Raw genomic sequence first — 23525 nt, forward strand, 5'->3', positions numbered from 1 at the left:
TTTTAATGTGTTTTTTATCTCAGAGAGGAAGCAAGGGAGAGGGAGAAACTTCAGAGAGAGAACCTTGGATCGGCTACCTCCTGCACGCCCCCCACTGGGGATGGAGCCCGCAACCCGGGCCTGTATAAAAAAAAGAAAAAAAAAAGAAAAAAAAATAGAATACATTAGTAGCCCTGCACATGAATCTATGCACCAGTAGGTCACTGCCACTCTCCTGTAGCTCTCTGCCCGCGGCCCTGCTCCCCCACTCATAGCTTGCTGCGCTGCCCTGGCCCCTCCTGTAGCTATGGGCATAATTTGCTGCCCCACCCTCCTGCAGATCTGTGATCTGGTCATTACGAAGTCGGTTGTGCCTCATGGCGTAATGGATAATTAGCATATTATACACACATACACTCACACACACAATCTATCATCTATCGAAAGAAATAAAAAGGATGGAAAAAAATGTACTATGCCAGTGGTCAGCAAACTGAGGTTCAAGAGCCACATGCGGCTCTTTGGCTCCTTGAGTGTGGCTCAGCGTTAGAACCACTTCTTCAAAATAGACTCGCCCAGTCTGAAAACTATTTTCTGTGCATGGGCCACAAAATTGCACTGTACGGCTTGCACGTGGTATTTTGTGGAAGAGTCATACTCAAGGGGCCAAAGAGCCGCGCATGTGGCTTGTGAGCTGCTGTTTGTCGACCACTGTACTATGCTAATATTAAAATAAGACAATATCTATTTGTGCTCATTTCACATGGTTCATATTGGACTAAAACCCCAGGTATAGAAATTTGCAGATTGTAAAATTTTGTATAAATCAATATAGGAGATAAACTGTGAAAACAATAGCTACTATATACCAGCACTTTATGTACATTATTTTATTTAATCCTCACCATCACTCTTGGGTAGTTAGTTATTAGTATTCCAACTCATAGCTGAGACTATAGAATATGTATCTTGTCTACCTATACACTTGTATAGGTAGTATCAAGGTCTGATTCCAATCTGACTCTATAGGCAAGCATCTTCACACCAACATCACTCTGTGTACAATTATGAGGACACACACAAAGTGTTGTAATTTGAAAAATATAAAGTAAAAAAACATTATTTAATATTAAACTCTATCAGCCGAAACCGGTTTGGCTCAATGGATAAGAGCGTCGGCTTGGGGACTGAAGGGTCCCGGGTTCTGGTCAAGGGCATGTAAATTGGTTGCGGGCATATCCCCAATAGGGGGTGTGCAAGAGGCAGCTGATCGATGACTCTCTCTCATTGATGTTTTAACTCTCTCTCTCCCTTCCTCTCTGTACAAAAATCAATAAAATATATTAAAAAAAATTAAAATCTATCCATAACTTTAAATATCATTTAGGCCTGTTGTCATTCATTCTCAAAATTGTACTTGCCATGTGCCACCAGCTTTTAAAAGTTAAAAAATTGAACTTGCTACCTTAGTAAATTAAAAAAAAAAAACCTGAACTTGCATTTTTTATTTATAATAGAAAACATTTTAAGTCACTGGGAATTCCTGCATATCCACAATTAATCTTTATTTCATCTCATTGCATGCAACTGCTGGTGACAGTAACTGGAAGAACTAGGCTTATGAGATGCCTTCCTCAAAAGGATATTTAGGGTGATTTCAAGTCTTAATAATTACCTCTGTTAATTATGTAGATTTTGCCCCAGAATTGTAACATTTAAAACCAAACTAAAACCAGGAAAGCAGCGCATATAAGAAAATGTTATCTGAATAGCAGATATCATTGATTGGTAAAAAAACAAATTTCTTTTAAAATTCCATCCCTCACTTCCAGTTGTCAAAAAACTATGACAGGGGTCAAAATATAATTGATAGTTTAGTAATTCCTTGTGCCAAAAAGAACAATTAACATCCAAGTTAAAGCATTTATATAAAACAAAATATTTTTTTTTTTTAATGGTGTGGCACTGCTCTCCAAAGGCACTGCACTACCAGGTCAACACACGGTCTCCCTGCTCTAAAAATCCACTTACTATGTTATCCTTGGATAGAGAATGTATGTTAAACTGACAAGAACAGATACCTACACTTGATCTTAGTAAAAAGGCCAAGCAGCAATGTACCTTTTATTAGTGGGACTACTGAACACCAGGTAATCTGCTTGACCTTTTTAATCACCCTATAATGCAGATATTACTCCTAAGTAATTCCAAGTAAGGAAGTAAAGTAACATACACTTCCCTAAACAGAGAACTGGGATAAAGTTGGAACCATGTCAGTAAGCCCGAGTTCTAAACTCGCTGAATTGATACAAGGATTAGCGACAGAGAAATAAAAAAATGGCTCAATGCTTATTTTAACTAGAGGCTTTTTAAAATCCAGGTGTTTGTTTTTAAAGACAGTATCTCATAGGTGTGTATAACCTCAGCCATACAACAGTAGGCTGTCAATCTGAGGTTCAGAATGAATACTGTCCTTAGATGTTATCAGACTCTATGATAAAGTTCTCCATGAATTTTTCACCCAAAGCTCTTCCATTCATTGACTGTTACCCGGACCCATTTTTGAATTGCAACATAGTGTATTTCTAACATCACTTTTTTATTAGAAGAAACTCTAGAAAAACTTCCTCTCTTTTCCTATCAGTTCATAGAATGGGAACAGAGGAATGGATACCACTCTGATGAAATATTGAATATGAGAAATTCTCACTTGGCTGGCATGGCTCAGTGGTTGAGTGTTGACCTATGTACCAGGAGGTCAGTTTGATTCCTAATCAGGGCACACGCCCAGGTTGTGGGCTCCAGCCTCAGTAGGGGATGTGCAGGAGACAGATATCAATAATCTTCTTCATTGATGTTTCTCTCTCTGAAATCAATTTTTTATATATATACTTAAAAAAAAAAAAAAAAAAAAGTATGGACCCGAGCGCAAAGAAGAGGGGGAGGAGAGCTGGCAGCAGACATTCATATAACGATTCCCAGGGGTACCACAATAATCACTAACCATTTCTTCCATCCTACCTAATTTATTGGTGTTTCATTTTAATTCCTAAAATACCAGGAATTAGGCATAAGAATTAGCAAATCCCATTTGTGAAGAATGTAAGAACCTATTTTTCAGAAAGGAAAAGGGGTTAGCAGTGATTAACTTAGTAATAAATAATCTGAAGGCCCTGGCCCAGTGCGTCAGTTGGTTGAAGCATCATTCCATTACAAAAAAGGTCATGGGGTTCACACACCTAAATTACAGATTCAATCCCAGGTTGGGGTGTGTACAAGGAGGCAAGTGATTGATGTTTCACTCTCTTCTCAAACCAATAAACATATCATTGGGTAATAAAAAAAAGAAGAAAAAAAGGATGATTTTGTTTATTCCTATATGCCAAGATCAGCTATGCTGAGAAAATGAGTTTCTAATGGAGAGCATGAACATTATAGAACTTGAAGCATTTGCTGGGAAGGACAGCAAAGCTTAGGTAGTACAAGAAGCTTCGATAGTACAGGGGCACTGGTAGAATGACAATGAAAGGGAAAACAAAGGATGGCAGGCATCTACTAATCCCTGTATCAACACAGCTACATTCAGGAAAAATCTTTTCTTTACATCTAATGTTCCTTTAAAAAATCTTATACATATAATACAGTGCAACTATTCAGTGCATCTAATTCATTATATGTAGATGGTATCAGAGGCCTAAACATAATTTATGCAGTGATTTTATAGTAAAATTTATTTTAGCTTTCTTAAATTCCTAGTCAATTTTAAGATCACAGCCTTATTATAATGGCAAATGCCCCCTGTGAATAATGTAGGGAACCAAGCCCAGTTTCAATATTTGTCATACAAGAAAATTTCATGCATTTTGTTTAAAATGTACAAACAGGTGAAACTCAAATCTCTGTGTAGCATACTTACAAAATGGGGATACTTTTAACAAAAAACAACCTGCATCTCAACAATTATAAATTCTACAACAAAAAAAATTTTCCATCTGGCAGACTGAATAGAATCAATAGTTTTTGTTTTACTAAATTAATAACGTTTACCATGTAATTTTAATGTGAGGTTCACCATGTTAAACAACCAATCAGGATCTAGAAATTTCTGCTTTTCTTCTCCAAATGTTTTCCAATCAATCATTCCTTTTCTCTAGTAGAAATCAACACAAATATAAACTGCTTAATTATAACCTTAATTTCAATAGGCTGAGGTTTAAATATTTACCTCATTTGATAGATGTGAGACATTTTCAAGACTCCTCAAGATTTGGCATTAAAAATTAGCGCCTTCTGGTTTCTATGTTTGTGACTCACTAATTAGCTACTGGAAAATAGGACTTTTAAAGCTGATTTTCTAGTTAAGACTTTAATCTTAAAAGAAGTGTGTATGTGGTTTTTAAAAACCTGTCATGATAGACAAAATGAATGGTTTAGTACTACTAACATCTCCCATGGAGAAAACACGGAATACTCACAATAAAATGCCAAGAATAAACATTTCCTATGGGTTCTGATTTCCAATACCTGGCTACATAGAGTTCTTAATACTTATTACTTGTTGAACAATACAGGAAAAACTTAAATATAAGGAAGGTTCCGAATTTGAGGTAAAGAATATTCATTCATTAAGAATAAAGTAGTCAAGATTTCCTTTTACTAAAAAATAAAACAAAACAAAAAACTCACAAAACTTTAAAATTCTGCCTCCATGTATAAAAGATAAGATCAATCACATTTATCACTGGACACAAAAAATAGTCAAAGGTCTTTTAAAAATGTTAATCTCAAAAAGGAAAATTAACTTTTATATTTCATTCACTATCAAGACCGTACTCCATACTTGCTTAACAAGATAATTATGCTATTGATATAAAACATAGTGTATTTACACTTAACTGTACAAAATAATTTAATGCTTACAAAAATATTAGAATGTTTCGAGTTGATAGTCTTAAGTAACCTCTTCCAGAGAAGTATACAGTTATGACCACTGATTTCCATTTCACTTGTTTTTTAATAAATCAAAAAAGGGATGCTGCAATGCTTCATCTAAGGTAATTCTTTTCACTGGATCATATTCTAACATTCTTCGAACCAGGTCAAACAGTTTCTCGTGTTCTTCATCATGACAAAGCATAAATTCCTGGGGGGAAAAATGTTTTTATTTTAGAAAGATATTTATAAATAGCTGAAACATTTTTTAAACTTTTAAATCATTCTTTCTTTTACCTTTAATGGTTTGCAGCGTCTCCTAACATATCTACCAGCAGAACTATGTTCATCCCAATCTAGCTGGTTATGGTGAAAATACTTGCGTTTTCTATAGGAAGAAGAAATCTGGATTAGTAAAAATAACAAAAGAGCCACGTTTACCCTGCCTACACCAGGACAGATGAAGTATAAGCATCTCTATGTATAACATTTCTTAAACTCTTAGCAATAATTATACATCAGACAGCTTACAGAATACTTTATAATCTTGTACACAGAGAACAATGCCAGCTTTAAAAATAGAAGCCTCTGGAAAAAAAAAATAATAATAAAAAAAATAGAAACCTCTGGATCCATTCTTATAAATTCTGATTTCCGCAGATCTGAAGTGGGACTGGAAATCTTTAAAGAACTCCATGGATTACTTCTGAGGTGCAGGTGTGTTTGAAAACCACTACAGTGCCCCTTGTGTAAGGACATATAGCTGACTTAGCATCAGTATAGAATTCTAACAGATTGCTATGACTACAAATCAGGCTCTCTTTACTACTCTATTTATTATCTGTATATAAACTTAGGAAAACAATTATGCATAGGAAATCTTCAGTGTCAAAACCAGCACTCTGTTTACTAGATCACAGGTAAATACTGTCATTACTTTTAAAAACTTTTAACTTTATGAAAAATTCAAAATATGCAATCCTTGGAAAAAGCAGTAACCACCAAGTTGAGTTTCTATAGTTGGAATATAGGCTATTGCATGTACTCAACAAAGGTCTTTAATCTTAAAGCATACCTTGTTTTCTGAATCATGTGTGTTGGTATAGGTCCTAATATTCTTTCCATCATTGCCAGGTGCTCTTTACTGTCATGAGTCTGAAAGACATAGGGAAAAAAACTTAGCATTTTTCATTTCCTTGTATACACAAGAAAGAAAACCATAAGAAAACAGTACTGACATAAAAGGACTAAATTAGAGTTTACGCAATTTACATCACACTCTCCTTCAAATAGGGAACAATACCAAATGAGTTGTATTATCTGGTGCAAACCAAATAAAACAGTCTTTCCGAAATGTATTGCAGAGAGGCATAATTTCTTTAAAGTAAAGATGATCAGTTTTCTTATTTATTTGTAAATCTTGCATTGTTTTTAACTGAGGAATGACCGGGGAAGATTATAAAAAGTATTGTGTCCTCATTTAAGCAGTTGCTTAATTAAAACTAACCTCCATTACCCAACGAATAGCAACATATTAACACTTACTAATACTAAGCAATTAGTCCCAATAATTCTCACAATAATCCTGAGCTAGATATGTGGGAATATGAATTTCAAAGAGGTAAAGATACTAGCTCAAAGTCACAGAGCTCAGAAATGAAGGAAGTTTAGCTATGAACCAAGTCAAAACTCATTCTTAAAACTATATATTAACAGAGCTCTTACTGGAGTAGAATAGAGAAAAATGTCACACAGCTAAAATGGGATGTTTCTAGAGCAGAAATTGGCCAACTTTTCCTGTAACAGGCCACATAGTAAATATTTTAGGTGTGGATGGTCACAATTACTCTCTGTGGCATATTTTTTTGTGTGTGTTTTAAAGAAGGCATCAGGCAAGATACAGTTTGCCAACCCTTGTTCTGAAAGCAGAGGTTGTGTGTAATGCTTTTTAAAAATCTATCAACTGTTGTGCCTGGCACATTGCTTTCAAAACATTGCATACTTAATTTAAGACAGGAATAAAGATAATAGCTGGACATTTTAATAAAATTCCTTAGTTGAAGAGTATGTTGTAGGGTGAAATCCAAATATAAACCTGATCTCAAACAAATGTTAATAATCTGCAGTTCACTTAAGACCTCTGTAATTTAAATTACAAACTCATTACAAAGATAGCATGTATTCTGCTTAACTTTTTCTTGACCCTATCATTTATTACCATGAAACCAGACACTATCTCTTTGAATTAACCAATAACCATGATTCTAGATATCAAATTTGTCTATAAACTCAAGAGTAATCTTAACAGGATCTCTATGGATTAAACAGAAAAAGTGAGAACATACACCCTGAAATAGCTACCCAAGTCTAAACTCATAGCTTCTCCCCACGCTATTTGATATAATAACTTCAACCTTATTATGAACCAGAACTTCCTGAACTGAACTCCCCTCCCCTCAATCACAAAACAGAAGGCCAAAACACCCTGACCACATCACAACTAAAACAAGTTTTCATAAAAGGGATACATTATTCCTCCTGGGCTTTTTTGGTAGTAATCTCCAAATAAAGGCCAAATAGCAACAAAATCATTTTCATTTTAGACCAGTCTACATTTGAAAACCACTAACTTTTAAGATAAAACAAGTATTTTTTTAAAAATATATTTATTTTATTGATTTTTTACAGAGAGGAAGGGAGAGAGATAGAACCGGTTTCGGCAAAAACAAATATCTTTTTATGGAGAACAAATCCATTATGAATCAATCAGTCTTTGCCTACTGTCACCATTTTCCTATTTGTGCGAGACGGATACACCATTTATTCTTCCCTGACAATAATATGTGCCTTTAAACCAGTACCCATTTAAGATACTATTTCTTGCCTGGACAGTGTGCCTCAGTGGTTGAGTGTTGACCCATGAACCAGGTCATGATTCGATTCCCGATCAGGCCATATGCCCGAGTTGTGGGCCCAATCCTCAGTAGGGGGTGGTGCAGGAGGCAATGGATCAATGATTCTATCTCATTATTGATGTTTCTCTCTCCCTCCCTCCCTGTTTAAAAACATTGAAAAAATTATTTCTTCTCCTGACATGACCCTCACACTCCAGTTTTCTGACAAATTCCTACTCTTCCTCTAACAATAGCTTTTTTGTATGATTTCCTTGGATATTGTCTTTTATCTTTATAAAGCCTAGAGTGTAACATATGGTTAATCAAATACAACTTGGAATAAAATACAACTTACTGTTCCTGAATTCTTTTAAATAAAAAAGTGCCTTGTTGCCTGGAATGGCTCAGTGGTTGAGCGCCAACCTATGAGCCAAGAGGTCATAGTTTGATTCCCAATCAGGGCACATGCCCAGGTTTTGAGCTTGATCCCCAGTGTGGAGTGTGCAGGAGGCAGCTGATCAGTGATTCTCTCTCATCACTGATGTTTCTCTCTCTCCCTCTCCCTTCCTGTCTGAAGTTATATATATGTTTAAAAAAGCCATAGGCTAGCCAATACAACCAGAACTGAATTAAAACTGGCTACAGGACCATCATTAGTCTATGAACCATGAGGTCTTAGGTTTGATTTCCGGTCAGGGCACATGCCCAGGTTGCAGGCTTGATCCACAGTAGCGGGTGTACAGGAGGCAGCCAATCAATGAATCTCTCATCATTGATGTTTCTATCACTCTCCCTCTCACTTCCTCTCTAAAATTAATAAAAATATTTTAATTAAAAAAAAAAATTGAGGTTCTGCTTCCCGGCATTTGTCGACAGTACGGCTCAAATAAACTCACAAAAAAATTTAAAACAACAACAACAAAAAAAAACCAAACAAACAAACAAAACCCCCCCAAAAAAACACCTGGCTACAGTAGTGCTAATATAAATTTATGAAGATGATTTGTAACAAAAAATGGAAACATATACACAGTATGAACATGTGTTAAAAACTCCAATGAACTGACCACTAAGAGTTTTCATTCAACTATGGTTTTAGAGAAGGATAACCATTTTGCAAATGTAAATTTTAATCTTAAGAATGGTACTATGGCAACTTTTCACATGGAAGCCAAATTTTACATGCCTTTAAAACTTAATATTCATTAAATACATACCTGAAAGACGGTGAAACCAAGGTAATATTCAATAAGAATGCAACCTATGCTCCAGACATCACAAGGTTGAGACCAACCTAAAGCTATTTAAAAACAAAAACAAAAATTTTATTATGTAATAATTTTTAATTGCCAATTTACTAGATCCTTCTGTAAATGAGTACTCTCTTTAAATAACTCCTTGGGAGAATATGACAGTAAATTCAGGGTCTATATTCTTATTTTTTAATCCTCACCCGAAGATATGTTTTTGATTTTAGAGAGATGGAAGGAGGAGGGAGGAGAGACAGAAAGAGAGGGGGGGGGGGGTAGAGGGAGAGGGAGAGAAAGAGAGAGAGAGAGAGAGAGAGAGAGAGAGAGAGAGAGAGAGAGAGAGAAAGAGAGAGAAGAGAGAGAGAGAGAGAGGAGAGAGAGAGAGACAGACAGACAGACAGACATCGATGTGAGAGATATCAATCAGCTGCCTCCCATATACCACCAGACCGGGCTCGAACCCGCAACCTGGGTATGTGCCCTTGCCAGGAATTGAACCCATGATCCTTTGGTGCACAGAACGACACTTCAACCAACTAAGCCAAAACAGCCTAGGCTACATTTTTAATTTTATATAAAATATTATTCTGTATGTTCTCATAGTCCTCCATATCCTGATATCAAATTATAGCTTTTAACCTGGAGGAAGGGCATTTAATATGAGAGGGACTAGAAAATATTTCCCAAGTATAACTACCAATTTGTGGAAATATTCCATAATCTCTGAATTGCTTGTGCAATGGGAGTACTATCATACCAGTTCATGGTTGTTCTATGAAATTTTACATTTTATTAGTGCAAATGTAATTTGTTATTTATCCTCAGAATATAATTAAGACCTTATCAATTATCATAAGGTTGATGACTGAGTTTACTTCTTCCATTAAAAGAAATATAAATTATATACAAATATAATGAATATTTTATGTAGTTTCACCTATAATCAGAATTATAGTCATTTAAAGTTCACACAGAGGGATCTATATATGTACTTTCAAGCTGTCTATACATGATCACATGTACTTTCTCCTTCGGGATTCTCAATGGCAACACTATTTTGGAAAGAATAAAATACCCAAACTTCTTATCTATATTTAATTGGAAAGCAGGTGAAAAGAATAGGCCATACAGGTATTTTAATCCTTTAAAGATCAAATAATTAGTAAACAATAATGTATAAGTAAAGCCTATCTTAAAAGACATTTCAAGTACTTGTAGTAACATCAATGAATTTAAAGGTAAAGGAAGAAATAATACACTCAAGGGCCTTGCCTATGATTTAGTCATTTTTGTTAACTCTGACAATGCTTATCACTTGAACAAATGGATAATGGAGCATGATTTCTACTTATATGTCCATAAAATATCTGCAAATTAACAGAGGTTGGACTTAAAATGAAAGTTTATTTCTCCAGTCACTCCTACCTCTCAGTCTAGCTTTACCCCAGGTGACTGTAACTACTCTACATCATCCCATTCTGATGAGTCAATTCTCATACTCTTTGAATTCCACAACATTCTCTTTTACCAGTCTCAACTTTATTACCAAAAACCTCAAACCTGAGATCAACTGACCTCAATTGTGGCACCGGAATACATCTTCCTCTCCTACCTAATTCTGCCTTAATCCTCACAATAAATACTCCACAAACACACAGAGGACCCTTCTAATCTCCCAATGTGATCTCTTTTGTCAAGGTCAATAATACAATTTCCAATTTATACCAACTATCCCTAGCTTGGCCACACCTGGAATGTCATTATTACTGAAAACTACTATATTTTATTCAAGCTAGGAAACCATTAAGTGTAAGACACACCAATGTTGTACATACCAATAACAAAGAAATGTCAATTGTTTTGCGTAGAAAATTCTGAATTTAAGTTGTTAAAAATCCAGGAAATTCCCTCCTTTTGAGCTCTAAAAAATATTTTACTATCCAACCTCTCAGTTGGACCTTACTTATGGCCAAGTAATAAGATTATCCTATTTAAGTGCTTCCCCACTGCACCTGATCTAAACTTTCCCCACTATCTCCAAGCCCCCAAACACATCCCCGAATTCCCAGCTCTATTAACATAACTTGGTCTCTAACTTTTACATTTTGATGCATGCTCCATTACTGAATTGTTATTTTAAACCGGCACCTTAACTCATTTTATTTTCCAGCCTTTACCATGTGATAGGCTTTCAAAGCTCTTCTTTAGACTAGCTCTGCTTTCTTTTCCTCTTGACTTCCCTTAACCCTACATTTAGATGTCCGCTAACAAAATCATTAGGATTTTTACCAGCACCATGCTTTGATGACACAAAAATAGATACATCACTTCAAAATCACATTGCTGTGATGTACTTAGCCAATACAGTCTGTTCTTATAATCTCAGAGGATTAACGTGCTCAAAAATAACTATCACCTGATGTGTTTTCACACATGATATCATATTTTCCCCACTCAGGAAAAGTGTTTACAGTAATTTCGATTCTTTTTATGAAATTAGCAAAGCATTTTCTGTATACTGCATCACCCCTTGGCAAAGCTTAAAGAACAAAACCCTCTTCTTCAATTACAATATCAGGAAGTCTGGTGTCTACTGACCCAAAATGACCTCTGGAGCTCTGTAATGCCGTGTAGATACCAAAGTACTATGATGTTCATCATCGTATGTTGCACTTCCAAAGTCAACAACTTTGATGTCTGTGTTTTTCAGTGTGCGTTCATCACGTTTCTAGAGAGAGACAGTTGAGTACACATGAAGATCAATAAAGATATGAAATCTTTTATAGCACTATACAAAAGGCTTGCATTATTTTTTTTTGACTTTCAACACAGCCCTGTGAGAAAGGCAAACAAAGATATCCTTTTTGGGCTTAATATAAGGATAAGAGTAAGCATCAGAAGCGAAATTCCTCATACAATGATCAACAAGCTAAATTAATTTTAAAGAACCACCAAAATTAAAACAAGTTTTAACTTACCATTTTAGAATTATATTTGACTACATAGTCAGACTTCACAAATAAAATATTTTCAGGCTTCAGATCTGTATGAGTTAACTTATTATGATGCAAAACTATAAGAGAATAAAAACACATTATGAAGTTTCATTTACAAATTTAATCTATTTAGGAGAGAAGGAAAAATTAATAGTGGATACAGGGTCAAGAAGGGTTTTATCTTAACAATACTCAGTTTTAGTCACCACGTTTTAATACATTGATGTTTTTATCTTTCTTTCCCTCTCCCTTCCTCTTTAAAATTAATAAAAATATTTTTTAAAAAATTCTGATGTTTAAGAATTTATCAAGTATACTTACAATTTATTGACTGGCAGATCTGATAAGCCATTTGCCTGATGTGATCAATTTGAAATGGTAGAAAGCTATTTTCTTTAATGAAATCATAGGTACTAAGTCCCAGCAATTCAAATACAATACAAACATGACCATGGTGATCAAACCATTCTAGCATCTGGACACATCGGCTAAAATAGATAAAAATAAAAATACTTCAGTTCACAGAATTCTGATTATTTTATATAACATGATGGATCATACTTCAAGTTTATACTTACAAAACACTGTTGGGGTCAGTAGTATTTAAATGCTCCAATACTTGGATTTCTGAACGAGCTGCTTCACGGTATCGACCTACATTTTTTACGATTTTCACTGCTACATGTATGCCATCCCTTAAAAAAAATTATAAAAATGGTAAATATAGAGAAGGATGAAAACATGCAGCCTCTAAAGCATAACCTTATTAAGTATCACTGTAATACTATTTTTCTAAAATATGATACCAGATTCCATAAAACATCTTTTTAAAACATTTTGACAAAATACACCTTTATTGGAATAATGCTTCCCTTAATACTGATGAATTTTAATGTTTCCAGAATTTTAAATTTACCTAGATTTTATACAAACATTAATGAAACAATAAACCTCAAATAGAATATGCTACCACTATACCAAACTGGCTAAGGGCTAATAAATCATTAACCATTATTTTGATAATATCCCTATTTGGCATATATCTCAACTTTATTTTTAAAAAATATATTTCATTGATTTTTTTACAGACAGAAGAGAGAGGGATAGTTAGAAACATCGATGAGAGAATCACTGACCAGCTGCCTCTTGCACTTTAAATACTATTGATTTGATTATGTTAGTTAGATAATTAAGAGTATTGGAGTCTCAAAAAATTTTTAAAAGACATTAATAGGACAATTGATAAAATCTGAATCAAGTCTGTAGAACAACTTGCAAAATTTGAAAATATAACATCTGTATATATAAGAGAGTAATATGCAAATTGGTTGGTAGGCTGTCACGTTATGACCGATCAGCAGGTTGCGTGCAGAGCAGGTAAGGGTGGGCGGGGACTTGTAGTGTTTGGGACAGGGGCAGAGCTGTGGCGGGGTGTGTGTGTGTGTGTGTGTGTGTCTCCATTCTCCATGCATGCATAGGCTGGGGGTCCTGAGGCACACGGAGGTCCACAGGCCTCCCCTGGCTCCGGCCTACCTCTTTGAGGCAATCCATCAAGGAGCCCTGGATGGGTAGGTGGGGCCTACCTCATTGAGGTAATGGATCGAGGTGCTTCTGCACTGTGACAGGGCACAGGCCAGGCTGAGGGACCCCTAGCCCCTCCTTCCCTCAGGGCAGTTGGGGGCGATTGGGCCTGTAGGGGAGCAGTTAGGTGTCAATCAGGCTGGCAGGAAAGAGCAGCCAGGGACAATCAGCAGGTAGGCAGGCAAGCAGTTAGGAGCCAGCAGTCCTGGATTGTGAGAGGGATGTCAAGACATTCCCCAAGGCGTCTCAGATTGAAGGGTGCAGGTGGGGCTGAGGGCCAATCCCCCTCCCCTTACATGCACAAATTCATGCACTGGGCCTCTAGTGTCTTTATAGTTTAAGAAGTTAACTCTAACATGAAAACTTTGGGAATAAGGTTTTTGAACCAAGATTGGATATGCTTTATTATCTCTGCAATTCAAAAGTAAAGTAAAGCACTCTGATTTTCTTACACAGCACTAAGGGCCTAAGGGAAATACTCTTCACCTGAAAATGTATTTTAATATAAATAAACTCCATCTCACAGAAATAAACTCCATCTCACAGAATTTGTAAGCATTCTTGGTCAAAATTCACACTCATGGTAAGCAAATCATGTACATAGTTCAAGAAATTTTGAATATTTATACATCAAGAAAATAACTATCATTCAAAACATCACTTTCATCATGATGGATCCTTCCTCACCAAAAGTATCAGAATGCACAAGAAAGAAAAAAAACCACTTACATGCCATGATCAATGCATTCTACAACTTTGCCAAAGGCCCCTTCACCCAGTGTGTCCACAATTTCATCTAAAGTGAGGGGGAAGAAAGAGTTAGTATAAGTACCTGAGTACTAATCATCTAGTTATTTAAACAATGAATGCTTAAGTGTGGAATATTTTCAAATGATTCTCTATCAAAGCATAACTAAGATTTCAGCACTCAAATTATTTTATTTTCAGCTGCTACAAAGACAATTAAATAGAGCTATCTTTCTTGATCTAATCTCAAATTTCACTGATTATTTTGGAGCTTTAGAGTAGAAATATTTAAATACTACAGAAAAGAAATATAAAATAACAAACCCACCAAAAAAACAAAACAAATAAAACACCAAAAAACAAAGAATGAAGAATTCTTTAGCCCCCCGCTGACAATCTATTCTTAAAAAGATTATTCTGTCTGCAAAGTTTAAAAAGTGTTGAAAAATATTCTATACATCTTGCTCTTAGAACGTCTCCACTTTGACAGATCAGGTGACCCTCCTCATCATCCTCTATACTCCTGGATCTTTTCCTTCGGTGGCTCTTCTGGAACGGCAAGTGGGCAGCACCAAGATCGTCCAGCCAATCAATATATCAGAGTGAATTCAGGGCAGAATACGCAATTCATTCAGCGGGGAGATATTCAGGCATTCAGATAAGCACCAGGCCACGAACAGTTGGCAGGAGCAATTTCAAATTCAGTCCCCAGAAATTCACAGGGCACAGTTTATGTTACAGAAGAAAAACATGGCAAGGAACAGATTTTCAGATAAGATACTTAAAGTGGCAATAGAAAAAAAACAACACAATTGTCTCTTTAAAATACTGATTTAATTGAAGTCTGAAATTAAAGAATGCAATGTATTGTTCTATTAATCTCTTGCTATAAAATAGCATATGCTGTGAGTTGAAATGTCTAGTTTGTCAGAAAAATATTTTAAAATGTCCAAGATTAGTTGAAATTATTTAGCAATATATTCAAATATACATAATTAAAATAAAAGGGAAAAATAACGGCTGGTTAATTTAAATGTTCAATCTCATCAAAGCTAGTTTTACTGAAGAAAAGTTGGAGAGGAAAACAGTATTTCAAATATTACTGATCAAATAGCTGAGTGTTTAAAAAAAGGGCAGGTTTTTAAAAATACATTTCCCATTCAGCACCCATTTTCAGAACTTCAATGGAATTAGTGGCAGACAATAATGCAGTGTGCTATGGGACTATAATATACAGGGCATTTAAGTATTGGTATTAACCTGTGCAACTTTCTATATTTGCTTCTAAGTATCAGAAAAGGGGTTTCTTTTAAAGTAAAAAAAAAAAAAAAATTCAAAATAAAATATGGGGTTCATTATTTCATAAAATTTTATTATAAAACATGAAAACAATATTTTTAGTAATCATATCAAGAAACTTGTGATGTGGTTTATGGGAAATGAAATGATTAATATGGGCAAATGGGAACTAATAAATACAGATTAGTTATGAGCATTTGGAAGTTTCCTTTAAGGATTCAAGTAATATAAACACAATATACAATATAATTCAAGTATTATATACGTTTTCCAAACTTACTGGCTCATTAAGAGCTTTATCCACAAATAAATATCCACCCCCAAATAAAAACAAAATCACTCATACCGAATGTGACTGATGACTTGAACAGTGTCTATTATGCTTCCTTTTAGGACTGCTTCTCCTGCTTCGGACTGAAGATTTACTGCAGTGGATTCGGTAACTGCTTTCAACATCTCTGTGATAATGCCTAGGAACGTATCTTTCGCAGTACTCATTTCTGTATTCATCAATGTATCTCCTGTCCCGATAATCTCTCTCATTCAAGGATCTTGTTTCTAAATAATGACTGCAAATACATTAGAAGATTTCAAATCATTCTCTTCATTCTAGAGTAATGTGGTTCAAACAAAACATTTTCTCAAGAATTCCTGGTTTAAACAGCTAACTCAAGAAAAAAAAAATTAAAATTGATGAATTAGAATTTATACTTAAAAACTTAAGAAATAATTTTACTTTAACCAATAAGCAAATGGGTTCCTATTTCTCTTTATACAGACTTCTGTTAAGCACCTCATATCAAGAAACAAAGCTTGAGACAAATCATTCCATTATGTTCAGTGTTTACTTGATAAATGTCCCTTTGCCTTTTGGAAAAAGTTAAAACCAAAAATTTACAAAATTGCATCAGATTGATTAAATGCACGAATTTTACACACATCACCTATCCTATGTCCTTTCCTTTTTTTATTTCTAGCTTCCTGTCATTCCTTTGAGAAGTAGACAAAAGTAGCTTTTGAAGATTGCTTCATGTGCCCAAAGACATCTAGAGTATATCCCCTTCAAATGAGAAAGGGATCTTGTAATTGCTTACCTAGAGTTACAAGAAACCCACCACACCTACCCTTTTTGCATTTCTAATATCCTATTATGTCTGCTTGTAAGTAAAATACACAAGAATTCTATATAGAAAACAGCTTCATTTAATGCCACAGTGGTTAACTTCTGAACCTACAGATACCTTTGAAAATCTAACGAAAGATCTGGACCCTATTTCACCAAGAAATGCACCAATGAATAAACAAAACTTGGTAAGGAATTTCAGAGATCATAGACCTCACCAAGTCAATGTATCCCAGTTAAGTAGCCTTGAAAAGATGGAAAGAAAAGGACAGAGATTCAATTGGCCCAGTTTCCCGCCCCCCTCTCTACCTGGGTTGAGTGTCCTCTTCAACAGAGTGCGAAGCTTCAAGAGGATGCACTTGGAGCACTGAGGGAGAGAGGGGACACCTGCCCAGTCAGACAAATCAGCTAAAATAATCCTGACAAGCAATGGAGTGACAGATGTTGACTAGATTGCCCTCACCAACCCCTTTGCTTTCCCCAGAATATGCTATTCTTTTCTCAGGGGGCAGGTTAAGGTAGAAATAAAAAGAGGCATCTCTAAAATTGCTACACAACAGAACTGGCATCAAATACAAGCTGTGGAGATGCAGAAACCTTCTTTTCCCTTTCCCCAATGTCTTAAGTTTTCCCTTGGAAAAACAACTCAGGATATTAAGGTAAGGCTATGGGTCTAGGTCAGGGGTCTAATCAGTTGGCTTATACCTATCAGAGAGAGATCAAACTAAAATTATACTCTTGAAGGCATCCTTCCCATAAAAGCCCAAAGTCTTCCTCTCAGAAAAAACACACAAATAATCTTTAACTGGATTAATGCATGAAATTAGACCTGCTCACAATCCATGAACAATCTATAGAATAACAAACATGAGGTGAAGTCATACCATGAGGATAAACTAAAAAGATGAGGACCTCTTTAATCTGTAACAACCAAGGCTTAGAGAGTATATACATGAAGTGTATAGAATTATAGAGGCTCTGCACAGAGTGAACAGGATGAAAAGATTTAATCTCTAAAAATGTTCACTAAATGCCCACTGTAGTCCTTCAAAATAGCCAAGATTAATAAGGCTATTGACATTTGTTTGTATTTGCATACAGGTCCTGAGAAGATAATATATACATATATGGCAAAAGCCCTGCCAACAAATGAACTGTTTGAGATTACTCACATAAAAATAAAGCACAACAATGCCAGAAATGCTGAAAGGTTGCATACGAGTGCTGAGGGTCAGAATAGGGAAAGCACTTAAGCTTCTGAAAATGGGCAGGGGAAGACTTCATGATAAAGGAAGAGCTACATTTAAGGGAAGTCAGGGTCTTGACAAAACGGAAAGTAGAAATGACGGGAAAGAATGGCATACTTCCATTTTATATATTCACAGAGCACTTCTAGCCACAATGGCTTAGAGAGGTGGATTTGTCTATGCACATTACTCAGGAAAAAGTAGACAATTCAAACAAGAGCAATTTTCACACAGGAAAACAGGCAAATAAATAAACTGGGAAGAGACCATCCAACACCTTGCATGCCAGGCTAAGGACTTTATAAATTTAGGATTTCTCAAAGGGTGGTTGGGTTATCAGCAATATAAAAAAAATGGAATTATTAAAAATGAAGATCACTGGGCCCCAGGTCTCAATCTAAATCTTGTAATACTCATTTTAAACATAACTCAAAGATTATTTTATTCACATTAAAGTTTGAGAATAATTGATACAGTGTTAATAAAGAATTTAAGGATTTTTACCACAATATATAAAAGTGGTGTTTACAACAGCCACTTCACTCTTCCTAATACACTGTGCATAATTGATTGATTTAAATTTGTAGAAAGGGATACCAATTGACTACAGGTTATTGCCAAAAGACAAACCAGAAAGAAAAGCCACTTTGCAATACATAAAAAGGTAAAATAATTGATATACAGTAAGTTTTCATAAATCATTAAGAAAAATACATTTTAGTAGAAAAATATGCTAATACAAAAAATAATCTTCAAGTGGTCAATAAATATGACAGTGAATAAATTCACTAGAAATTAACAAAAATCACACAGAACTCCATTTTTGGCATTTGAAAATAGCCAAAAGTGGTGAGGGAAAGGAATATAAGTTGGTATAAAATTCCTAGAAAAAGACATTAATATGCAGAAGGGTTTATATCCTTTAACTTGAAAATGGCCCTTAGAATCTATTTTCAAAAAATAATCAGAGGCATGATTTGTATATATTATTTTAAGAACAATTAATTAGAAATAATTTATATCCATGCAATGGCAAGTTACCTTCTTTACACTTTTCTGCATTTTTAAAAGATTTTATAAAATACAATCTTTTAAAGATTTTAATCTTCAAAAAGACTATTAGAATATTCTAGATTATGGAGAGCAATCACCACCAGACCTCTCCAGTGCCAAAGTCAAAGAAGCTATTGGCCTGCTGGTTAATTGGATTTAGTATTCTGTTTATGTAGTTAATTATGAAATGAATGAAGTTTATCACTGAAATCATGATGTAAACAATGTATAATAGACCTGAGTAATTATTATTACGATGTTAAGCCTTACAGAGTATTTTATTAATAATAGGGTACATTTGCTTTTCTATTGTACATTAATTAGCTCAGGTCATTGAAGTCCTGTCATAAGCCACTCCCTTCCTCCCAAATAACAGTGTAACAGTGTAATGAAGAATGATCAACCTGCACTACCATCAAGTTCACTGTTCTACATTACAAGTCTGTTTTAGGACGGAGAAGGAAAAAGATTACATACTGTTTTTTAAAGTAACCCAGCTGGCTAATTTAGAAAGCAATCTCGTAAACAGTCCCAATGGAACATCTGCACAAAACATGGAGAAAACATAGGACCAACAAAACAAATGAGAAAAGAAAATTAATGGAAGACAGGATGATAGAAACTCTATTCACCTAGCCTTTTTTAAACATCTAAGAACTTTTAAATTCCTTAAATTCTCTATCACCTCCAAATTTTACACTTGTAAAAATACACTAAAACAAAACACACTAGAAATTTTTATTGAGACCCTGTACTAAATTATTGGCTACCTGTACAAAGGAATGATCTTTTTAATAACCACACTTCTAAAAACCCCAAATATATCCACTACTGGCCTTATCTACAAAAACAATCTGTTAAACGTAGTCTAAGCCAGTGTGGTCTGCAAACTCATTAATCAGCAGAGCCAAATATCAATAGTACAAAAATAGAAATTTCTTTCACATGGCCCACGAAGTTTCAATTGTACTGTACTGCGCGCCTGTACCTGGTATATTGTGGAAGAGCCACACTCAAGGGGCCAAAGAGCTGCACGAGGCTCTGGAGCCACAGTTTGTCAACCACCAGTCTAATCAACAAATCCCCAATGTACTTGAACATAACTGAATAGTATATGCTGTTTTTTAATCTGGAGTTATAGTCTCCCTGACCGTCATTCATTGAACATTAAAGGAGCACTCTAACATACATATCTCACTCACATATACAAGTTTAAGGCACTGAGTAGTATCCTATTATCAGTATCAACCTTTTGGGTCTTATCCCCCTACATTACTGACAGCCTGAACTGAACTGTTCCCACTATTCCCAGAGAGACGTACTCAGATATAAGGGTAGAAAAACTGTTTTACTCATAGCTTTAGCCTCAGCACATATAGTGTCTAGCATATAATATGCATTCATTAATTTGTGAATATTTGATTGAATTATAAAATAATTGACAGATGAAAACTACATGTTAATAATAAATCACTAAAGCTATTATGTTAAAATGCTCCTAATTCAATTTACCAATCAGATTCTTTAAACGGGTGATGTGGTTCACAATGTCTGTTTTCTTGTGTACTACTGTGGGATCTCCTCTTCCGTTTGTGGCTTCCACTGTAGCTTTCCTGGCTCCAGCGCTCTCTACTATCCCAATGAGGGCAGTGAGTTCTTTTGGAATGCCGCATCTGTTAATGGAAACAAAAAGTGAGTTGTGGAGGTTATATATGATTATGTTTAGCAAATAAAATAACATACATTAATATTATTTAAATATAAATACCCCAAACCTGGGGGTCAAACAGGTACTAAAATCTTTTATAGGCAGTTTCCCAAGGCATGGGGTACTATTCCATTGGTATGTCAGATGATTTTAAGTGGCATGAATACAGGTCTAGGACTAAGTCATGAATTACACTGTGAGATCTTAATGTATTTTCTTTCAATTCTTCTGGATAAAAATTTTCAGCTTGGTGCTTGTCTTCAACTAACACTTCCTAATAATATTTTAAAAAATATAAAAAGAACCACGGCTCAGTCTTAGAGCCTTCAACAGTATCTAGCCAGAAATTAATAACTATTTTTGGTCTTAATTTATTTGTACCATTACATTACAGTAAATCAGTACCAATCTGCTAATTAAGTTATTTCTATGATTCCTTTTAAATATGAAACAAAAAGGGAAATACTATTCCAAGTGTCATGCACCTCTGGCAAAGTTCTGCAATACAAATAGCTTCAGTCAGAGAAACACCTAGGGATACTAAATAAAGATGACTCTGTGATAAAGTATAGAGCTATAGCCCTAGCCGGTTTGGCTCAGTGGTTTAGAGAATCAGCCTGCGGATAGAAGGGTGGCGGGATTCAATCAGGGGCACGTGTACCTTGGCTGCAGGCTCACTCTTTAAGTCTCTCCCCTCTTCCACTCCTAAAAAAAAAAAAAAAAATCAATAAAAACAATATCCTCAGTTGAGGATTAACGAGACGAGGGGAAAAAAAAAAGTATAGAGCCATCAATGAAGCTTCTTTTTCTCAAGCATGCGAGAGAGTTCCGTTCTCTAAATCTCTTCACCCTTCCATTACCAAAATTACATTTTAACATTAGAAACTCTTTAAAGCAGAGGTAGCTAAGCGCTCTTACATAACATCAAGCAAAATTACAACATATGATTGACATAGTCATTACTATGCAGTTGTTGCAAAACTTATGTATCTGCTTTAACTTTTTCCCCCAATCCACCATCAGTCTGCCACACAACCAGCTCACCTCTAACAAGGCAGACTTCTCAAATAATCAAAGTTATCAATATGCAAATACTAAGATTCAAATAAGCATCTCAGGAAAACCAAGTATTTTTGTTTCTCTAAACAAATTCACTACTTTAAATTTAATTCTCCTGTTAGAAAGTGTCCCTCTCCTCCCACCTCCCTTAACGTTCAGAAAGATTTTCTCAGGTTAGTTAAGAGAAGAATCCTGGACTCACATTCGATGGGTAAGGAAAAAAAAAATTACCTAGAATTATTAGACTAATAAAGAACCCCAAGTTCTAGAGTCACAAGATATTGTTCAAGTGAAATGCCAAGTGTCAGAAGTGCATGCAGATCTGCTGCTGCAACAAAGGTAGGCTCCACCGAAAAGCAGGGCCGCACGAAGGACAAACCTCTGCACGTTTCCTTCCACCCCTCGCAGCTAAGAAACACCAGGACGTGGACTCGCAGTTCCTCGGCCGCCCGGTCCCCACTCCGGCGCACCCGGCCAGCCTCTGGCACTCTGACAGGCAGGGACAAAGGTTTCTTCCGGGAAAACCCGGGTCCCGAACAGCTCGAGCTCCGACAACACAGGCCCGAAAGGCGGCTTCCCAAAGGGCCTCCAGACCCTTCTTTCGCCTCCTCGGCGGAGCCGGCGCCTCCCGAGCCGCGAGGCGAGCAGCCAGGCCCCTCCGGGAAGAGCAGTCCGTGGCAGAACCTCGGTCTTTCAGCCCAGGACATTAAATCTACCACAACACCTCGGCGCCCTTCGATTTTAAAGCCAACCAAAGGAGAAGTGGTGTCAGGAAGGAACCCCAGTCGCCGAGGCCCCAACCCGGTGGTTTCTCCGACACACCTGACTTCGACACCTAGAAAGAACGGGATGCCGCTCAGCCCAGCACACCCCACCCGAAACCTTACCTCTGCTAAAGCAAAAGGCCCTTTGCCGAGCAATGAAGCCAATCCACAGCCTGATCTCTCGGCCGCTGCGACAAAAAGCTGGCAAAATGGCGGCAGCGCCGTCTTCCTAAAATCCCCAGGCGGCTCCCAGCTCCGCCTCCGCCACGCAAACGCGCCTGCGTGACAAAGCCTCGCGCGCGCTCCACGCCCCGCCCCGACTGTGACGTCACGGGCCCTTCACACTGCGCCTGCGCGGCCCAGGTCCCTCGGCCCCGAGCCCAGGTGAGACCCTGGCGAAGCCTCAGTAGGAAAAGTCTGTTCCCTGCTTAGCCTAAGCCTGTGGCTTGTGTTTGCTCCCTTTGGGGGGAGTGCGGCACCTCTGGGCCGAGCCAGCCATGGCCCCGTTTTCTGCTCTCCCTCTCAAGTGGACCAGCACCAGCGCACTTTGGCCGCTGGCCCTACCCTAGGACATCAACCCCAGATGGAGTCCACAAATCTGCTCCGTGGTGGTGCTGGGGCCAGTTCAGGGAACGTGGTATTTGTCTAAGCCTCTAGGAGCTTCCAGTCTAAAAATGGATTGGGGTAAATAAAGAGGATGTCTCAGAAAACAAGCTCAGGGGTGCTCATCTTTTTTAAGGCTTGCGTTCTTTATCAGAATAACACAACAAAAAAAGGACGTTTCCGGACAGATCTGGAAGCTGGATGTTTGCCTAACAAAGTTCTTCCCATTGTCCCTGGGGGTTGATTTTATTTAACCAAGACAGAGTAATGTCTGAGAGCTAGTGAGCATC

The 23525-nt window shown here is 36.5% G+C and overlaps 1 protein-coding gene across 6 annotated transcripts; it reads right to left on the minus strand.

The window, feature by feature from the left end:
• Window positions 1-845: 845 nt before the first annotated feature.
• CLK4 (CDC like kinase 4) lies at window positions 846-22933 on the minus strand. Of its 6 annotated transcripts, XM_084886649.1 has the most exons (16): window positions 22756-22906; window positions 21471-21514; window positions 20614-20774; window positions 19579-19644; window positions 17111-17168; window positions 16025-16247; window positions 14838-14928; window positions 14362-14428; window positions 12630-12746; window positions 12373-12539; window positions 12034-12128; window positions 11654-11783; window positions 9023-9105; window positions 5987-6066; window positions 5209-5299; window positions 846-5122 (listed from the first exon to the last, which is right to left on the minus strand). In XM_084886649.1, coding segments are annotated over exons 4-16 (1344 nt in total). In that variant the 5' UTR covers window positions 19580-19644; window positions 20614-20774; window positions 21471-21514; window positions 22756-22906; the 3' UTR covers window positions 846-4981. The 6 variants fall into 6 exon arrangements, with proteins under 6 accessions (XP_084742775.1, XP_084742777.1, XP_084742776.1 ...); XM_084886651.1 differs by lacking the exon at window positions 19579-19644 and having other exon boundaries at window positions 22756-22905; XM_084886650.1 differs by lacking the exon at window positions 21471-21514 and having other exon boundaries at window positions 22756-22880.
• Window positions 22934-23525: the final 592 nt, after the last annotated feature.

Source organism: Pipistrellus hanaki, assembly GCF_964339955.1.
Source record: "Pipistrellus hanaki genome assembly, chromosome: 5".
Classification (NCBI taxonomy): Eukaryota; Metazoa; Chordata; class Mammalia; order Chiroptera; family Vespertilionidae; genus Pipistrellus; species Pipistrellus hanaki.

Excerpts from the sequence above, each read along its gene's own strand:
- CLK4 (XM_084886647.1), bottom strand. The coding sequence starts at position 20,774 with ATGCGGCATTCCAAAAGAACTCACTGCCCTCATTGGGATAGTAGAGAG. Across the intron at positions 12,540-12,629 it reads ACTGACCCCAACAGTGTTTT|CCGATGTGTCCAGATGCTAG; the intron begins GTAAGTATAAAC and ends TATCTATTTTAG. Across the intron at positions 11,784-12,033 it reads TCAAATATAATTCTAAAATG|AAACGTGATGAACGCACACT; the intron begins GTAAGTTAAAAC and ends GTCTCTCTCTAG.